Source organism: Trypanosoma equiperdum, assembly GCF_001457755.1.
Source record: "Trypanosoma equiperdum strain OVI genome assembly, contig: ctg_536, whole genome shotgun sequence".
Classification (NCBI taxonomy): domain Eukaryota; phylum Euglenozoa; class Kinetoplastea; order Trypanosomatida; family Trypanosomatidae; genus Trypanosoma; species Trypanosoma equiperdum.
The window spans coordinates 3637-10617 of NW_027124461.1; the positions used below are offsets into that span (position 1 = coordinate 3637).

The following is a 6981-nucleotide window of genomic DNA, read 5'->3' on the forward strand; positions in this document are numbered from 1 at the left end:
AGCCACATCCACACGAACCGGGGCCGGATACGGCACTACACGGCACGCAGGGCCCCGGGTGACAAGGCAATGGACAACTATGCGGGCAGTTGTTGGGGCGAGCCTTTCCGCACGTATCTCCACAGCTATGGGGTGTGATGTGGGGATCATATTTTGGATCTCGCACCTTGCCACAGAAGCAGTAATATTTCAGGTCAGACCGCTGCACAACTTGACAGTGTGGGCAACGAAAAGCATTGCCATCCCCACTTGCATCCTCTTTTGCCCATCGCTTTATGCAATAGAGGTGAAAAATACAGTAGCAATCTCTACACGAGAACACAGCCTTATCATGACGTATTTTGTTTAAGCAGTTGGCGCACTCATACCTTAGCGACTTGAGTTGCTCAGCGATACCATTGATCCTCTGTACAACCGCATCGTAACTGCTGCCGTCCTGATCGCCTGCAGTTGAACAGTTCATGCGAGTCACACCCCAGCAAATCTAAAGAGTAGCGCCGAGTCGCAGTGAAAATGAAGGAAGGAAGGAAAAGAACACTTACACCGCAGGTGAACGGAGAAAGGCATGCTATTTCCCTGCATAACGTCATCCGGCAAACACTCATGTTGGTTGGGTCTGCCACCTCCTTTTTCCCCTTTTACTCTCTCATCCTCCTGCGTTCGGTGGGTTCACCAAACGGTGGCAGAAGAAAAAAACCGAAGTGACTGCGAAGCTTCACCGAAAATTTCGTGCCAGCGGTTCACAGGTATGTAATCAACCGCAAGTAATGAAACGAAGAGAACGAATACAAAAACAAAACAGTCGGTAAAAGCAAACGTATCCTCAAATCCGATACCAAATAAGGCACACCGTACACTGTATTTAGACTCGAATACCACCACCCATCTATACCTGAGCTTGCCTCGTCTCATTGGCCACCTTCCTGCACATCTTCATCTTCACGATCATAAATGCAGCGAAGTGCCTGCTTCATTGTCTCTTGAGCTGGTCGTCTCTCGCTGCTTTCATCATTGCTTTCGTCTTGATCCCTTTGGAGAACGTCAGCTACTAGGCAGCGAGAGGTGTTGAAAGGCGCGTTAAGTACGGCGTGAAGTCTTCCCGCTTTCTTTTGCGCGAAACCCGGCAGTTCCGTAAGTTGCTCCGCCGTCGCAGTCAGAAGTCCTGCAACTGATCCGAAGCTGTTGACTGCACGAACAACGTCATTACGAGTCATTAGTTGCGGTGTTTGCGTTAATGCATCAATGAGTAGCTGCATCGGGGTACTATCCCTCCGCACACCCACACAATAATCCGCGGTAGCAACGTTACTATCTGATAAACCTTCCAAATAGGCAGCACATTCCTCATCTGTCCAAAAAAGCATGACACCACAACCTTGTTCTACGCTGCAGTGCAAGTTAAGCCATGCGAGGATATCAGGTCGAACCTCTTCCGACACTACTCGGAGAAGAAGCACAACACAACGCCACGAGGCACCAGTATGAGTCTTCAGAACACTGAGTTGTTGTGACACTTTTGTCCTTCGCGCCGCATCCGACAGGTCGTCGGCATCATCAACGAAGACAACACAAGTTCCACCGCACAGGAAGTCATATGTGGGGTCATCTGCTTCTTCAATAACGTAACGATGCCGCTGCATGATCCGAATGATGTTGTCACCACGCAGTGCGCCGACAACTTTCACCACGCCCCGTGGGAGGGGAGGCATTTCTGTACTAAAGAAACCTAAAACACGCACTGTAAATGAACGTTAGCATTTATAAGTGTTTTTGTTATTGTTGGGAGCCACTCGAGAGAAGCATAAGGGAAAAGAAGGAGCGCGAAACACTAACAGGAACATCCATTCATCCCTCCATTAAAGAAGGATATTGTAACGGCGAGAGGTATCTACACAACCACAGAAAGTCGCAACAGCGCAACATAATCTCCCCCCATTCCTTCCTCTCAGCGAATTGCGAGGAAATGAGGCTACTTAAGACGGTGCCACTCACTGTGGTTAAACTTTTCCACGCACTTCCCTACCTATATATTATTATTATTTTTTTTTACTTTTTTAATGACAATAATAACAATAATGATAGCATCAGCAGCATAAAAGGTGCAAGTGGAGCGCACGAGTGAAAAGAGGCACTACGTCGATGCACAGTAAAATAATTTAAAACACCCTAATCCTTTCGTCACTTTTAAAAAAGTTTTGCTACTGTTTTTACTGCTACCGCTACCCCTCCCTTTTCTCCTTTCTTTCTTGCCTTCTTTTTTACTTCGCGTTGAGGGGTGACGATCACTGCGCAGTACACCCAACGCTTGTCGTCTCCTGCTCTTCCACATCGTTCTCCAATTCCTGGCGAAGATGATCCAGTTCCTTTCTAGACACATAACACTCCTGAGCCATATCGCAGTGGCTGAGGTCCACGCTCCTCGGCGCCGGAAGGGCCTGGCGCAATATTTCCACTTGAGCTTCCTCAATCCTTTCGGGAAAACTGACGGCGAATTTAATAACTAGATCTCCAAACTTTCCTTTACGACCGCGTATCGGCATACCTTCACCCAAAGCAACCTTCCTCTCACCCGGCCTAGTTATTTCCCCACGCTCCCGTCGCACTACAAGTTGCCTACCATCGAGGTGTGTCAGTACGAGCTGGAAGCCACAGAGAGACTCCGCTAGTGAAATGGTATGCGTATAAAGAAGGTCGTCTCCCTCCCGCTCGAATCGATCATCCTTCATTTGCTCAAGAACAATTACAATATCACCTGCAGCATCAGCAGCAGGCTGATAGCTGCCCTCACCGTGGAAAACAATCTGCTCCCGATGCTCCATTCCAGGCTCCACTACAACAGTCAGAGAGGACTCCACTTGGTTTACGCGCCGGCCATCGCATACAGGACATATGTCACGAGGATCCATTCTCCTGCCCTCACCACCGCATGCATCACAAGGCACGGTCACTTGTTGTATCATCATCCCCATCTGGCGGGCTAACATACGCCGACCCGCCCCACGACACGCCGTGCAGGTAACATTTTTGCGGCTCTTCGCTCCTCTGCCATCACAGCCCACACATGGGGTTGTGCGGGTATGGGGAATTTCAATACTTCTCCCATTGTACAAATCCTTTAGAGTGACGGGAAGACCGTGAACGGTGTCCTTTGGTTGCCGCCTGCGACCGCGACCGCCACCTCCGGAAAACATATCACCGCCAGAAAAAAAGGCGTTGAACACATCGTCCATATGGTCCGAAAAGGCAAACATACCCGCAGATAACACCTTCCTTATCGACAAAATTCCAACCACTGGTGACGGTGATTAGTAGACTGATAACCTTTTAATTGAATGAGAAAAGCGAAATAATTTCGAAGTAAGTTGGAAAGGAAAAAATAACACCTGGTAGAATCGCACATTCGCATGCACGGTAACACAGTGACGATATAAGGGTAGGTAACATAAAGAGACGAGTTACCCCTGTAAAATAGTCGATAGGTAAGTGACGTCGCTTCGCTCACCATTCAATTGACGGTTCAGATGGTGCACATTTTCTTACCACACCTCGTCGCCAGTCCGTTATCTCCGCTCTGCGAACATAACACACCTCTTCTTTTTTTTCTGTTTTGTTTTCAGTGCTGGCCGACACGCCTCAAATCTTGACGAACAAGAAGGTTCTGAAGAGTCCTGCTGCCTCAGCCTCGTCTGGTGATAACCGCAGCCGCAAGTGGCCATCACTATCGCGTCTTCCCCCGTTCATCGATGCATCCCGAAGTTCCTGTCCCAATGCTGAGTTATAGTGCATGTCGCCGTACTCCACAAACCCAAAAGATTCCACGAGCTGAAGGTTATATGCCCCACAGAGGTTGACAAAGCGGTTCCACGGCACCAGGTATTCGGGCATCTCACTCACGCTACTCTCAAACGACACCGAATATTCCACTCCAAATGAGTCATTAGGAACCGCATCCGTGGGAAATCGCACGGTGTAGATTCCGTTACCGAATGTTGTCCCATACTGTCGCAGACGACGTAGTAGTTCAGTGTCACTTACCGTAGTTCCAATGAATATGCCACCACTCTTCAAAGTGGAAGAAACGGCTGAAAGGAACACTCGAACTCTTTCCTCGTTGCTACAACCGTAGTGAATGGAAAACTGACACGATACAACATCCAACTTCCCGCCATCATGGCACTGTTTCAGGAACTCCTCAAGCTTGGTGACCAAAGAACCCTTCTCATCGAACACATCCAACACACAGAATTGGGCCCGTATCCCAGGAGGGTTCTTGTCGTGAGGAACAACCTTTATACTTAATCCCTTGGTAATGGAGTAGCGTGCAGCAGCCTCCGCCACCGCCTCCAAGCAACAGTCCGTCATGAACAGCAGCTTCGGTTGGTGAGCCCTCCACTTGTGAAGGTCCCCACCGCGACCCGAACACAGGTCAGCCACCACCATACCATCGTTGTCAAACTCACCGCCCTTATTATTCGACCTCAGGTAAGAAACAGAGGTGCTAATCAGTACGCCTTTTATCCAGTTGTTGTAATGCCGTAGAATGCTACGATTCTTTCCCGTTGATAGTTCCTTCGTTTTGCAAGCGTAATGTGCATTTACTTGCTCCACTTGTAAAACTGCAGGTCGCTCTACTCCCTGTAGGTGCAGTGGTATGACTCTTTCAGGAGTCTCAGTTGACTCTGGCGAAGCGCTGTCGACCCCTCGCTGAAGAAGCCACTGCAAATGGTGAATGACACCCACACATGTCGACCTCTTGTTGTCCCCATTAGGTTGCATTGATGCAATATTCCACCGCCCCGTCCCGCCGTTAAATACTGCCTCCACTGTGAAGTCGGACCACGCACAGCTACCACCGGCATTGGCAAGCGCTATATATAGGTATTCCCTCAGCCGTGATGTAGGATCCTCTGCAGGGCAAGCAAAACCAAAGCCTGTGCACTCACTGACCTTGCAGTGGATGCACGGCACATGCGCCTTCTCCGACGGTAAGCGTACGGCCCAGTAAAGGTGAATTTCATGCTCACCCTGCGCCTGCAGTTGTGTGGCACGGAGCGTAAACTGGCACCTCTTTTTTTCATGCTTTTCCTCGACATCTTGAATCGCAGCCGTATTACCCCTTTCGCCGCCGCGATTAACCATATCGGCTGCACTCTCCAATTCATGCACCTTCTCAGACGGAAGTGGCGTATCGTTAAGCCCAATGAGGTCGAAAAGGGTGCTAAGAGTTATGTCCTCCACTAGGCTTTCCATCACCGAAATAATGGTTACAATAGAGTTGGCTTCGGCTTTGTCATTGCGCAGGCGTTCAATAGACCAACACTTCTGCTCCCGGTCAAATACGCACTCTGCCACTACAGAGCCTCTGGTGGGAATGGGCAGGGAAAACGGGTTGAGTAGACTCATTTTGGAAGAAAGACGCACATGACCACAGCTGTCAGGTTGGTGTCCGAACCTTTTCTTGCGGAAGAAGGAGTCAACCACGAAGAAGTTATTTTGTCCTTCGAACGCTGTTAGGCTCCAGTCGACGGAAAGCATGGAGGGCCACTTCCACTTGAGCTGCGTCTTGCTGGCACCCTGTAAGATATCGAACTTCTCTGGAGTGAAAATAAAACCATCACTCTTCGTCCACCCGTAAGGGCCATCGTAGAGATAGACCACGCCACCTATGTGGTTGGCGCTCTCTCCGCATCGAAGCCGCAGAACACAGTCGCCGAATTTATTCAAGGGAAACATTTCCTTCGCGAAGATGCGCAGTAGCGGTACCCCAACTGTCCCCCGCTGGAACTCTTCCATGGGTTCAATAATGTCCTTCCTGAGTGCTGCATGCCGCGCTGATGTGTGGGCTCGTGTCAGCACCACATCACGTGGGGCACTTTCACCTACTATGACATACCGAAATACATCAAAACATCCAAGAAGCAACCTCGCAGACCCCTTTTGTATGGGGACCATCAGCTCTGCATCAACCACAAAGGAATGGAGTGAGGGGACGGCGTGCTCCTCCAGCAAAAGATAAGCGTAGTCCATAGATCTGTCAAAGCAGTATGCCATATGGCGCTTCCCAATGAGCCGCTCAGCTCTAATGACGTCACCACCTCCTTGTGACGACGATGAACCATTTTCACAACACCTCAGAGCAAACAACTCAACGGTGCCATAAGATGACTTCTCATGCCATCGTTCCACAGCGAAGTGACCGAAAGAAAGGTGGATTTTCTGGTGTAGGTCACCCACTTGTGCGGTGTTTTCTTGGCACAATTGTTGCCTAGCTTCCTCCAAAGCCACGACATCATCCAACCGCCCTACGTGTTTGAGAAGGACATCACCGCCATTCTTGTCTTCAATACTCCAAGAGGGGCCTAAAGGGGCAATCAGCGAAACGAGTACAACTCGCGTGCCATCGCTTTTCTCTGTAACAAAATATGGTGCAGACCGCAGCATACTCGCGTGAGACTTTCGCAAGGGTGAACACAACGGCCCCATGAATTCACCCACACGAGTGCCGACGACAGCTTCAGCCGCGTGTGCATAAATAAATTTGGGAACACCTGATGAAGCAGGCGAAGTCGGAGCGTTATTCGCAGTTCGCTTTCGTTGGAGATTACGCGACACTAAATTTCTGTACGCCTCCACGAAATCAACAGCGGGTGCGACTTCACTTGCTTCTGAGGGAACTGGTGGATGAACTGCCTTAACAAACTCCTCGTCTACGGGTATTAACAGCGATCGGCCAAAACGCCTTTCAGCATATTTGTGTAGATCCGAAAGTGAACTCGTCGATTCCATTCCCTTCCGAGTGACTATTCCATACAATAATGCACGTGGCGTAAGGGAAGAAGAGAAAAATACGAAAAAAGAAATAGTACAGAGAATTATAAAGCAGCGATTGCAACATAGAAACGGAGGAATCAGAGATACAGGTGGAGTATCCACTAGAGATTATTAAGAAAGACGAAAAGGATGCACAAGCACACACACACA

The 6981-nt window shown here is 49.4% G+C and overlaps 3 protein-coding genes and 1 pseudogene across 4 annotated transcripts in view; all 4 read right to left on the reverse strand.

The window, feature by feature from the left end:
• The window catches only part of TEOVI_000226100:pseudogene, a 2401-nt pseudogene extending 1938 nt beyond the window's left edge, over positions 1–463 (reverse strand). Inside the window, exon 1 of the mRNA in view lies at positions 1–463. This exon is cut by the window's left edge and continues 11 nt beyond it. Coding sequence covers positions 1–463 — 463 coding nt within the window.
• A 445-nt stretch (positions 464–908) lies between these two features.
• TEOVI_000226200 (DNA repair protein, putative) lies at positions 909–1709 on the reverse strand (the record flags this gene model as incomplete). The annotated part of the gene is made up of 1 exon (XM_067225359.1): positions 909–1709. The coding sequence occupies one exon, from the start codon at positions 1707–1709 to the stop codon at positions 909–911; it is 801 nt and encodes a 266-aa protein (XP_067081460.1).
• Positions 1710–2282: 573 nt separating this feature from the next.
• On the reverse strand, positions 2283–3251 carry TEOVI_000226300 (heat shock protein DNAJ, putative; the record flags this gene model as incomplete). The annotated part of the gene is made up of 1 exon (XM_067225360.1): positions 2283–3251. The coding sequence occupies one exon, from the start codon at positions 3249–3251 to the stop codon at positions 2283–2285; it is 969 nt and encodes a 322-aa protein (XP_067081461.1).
• Positions 3252–3633: 382 nt separating this feature from the next.
• Positions 3634–6786, reverse strand: TEOVI_000226400 (RNA capping enzyme, nuclear; the record flags this gene model as incomplete). Its single annotated transcript, XM_067225361.1, has 1 exon — positions 3634–6786. One exon carries the CDS (start codon positions 6784–6786, stop codon positions 3634–3636), a length of 3153 nt encoding a protein of 1050 aa, XP_067081462.1.
• Between the last annotated feature and the right edge of the window lie 195 nt (positions 6787–6981).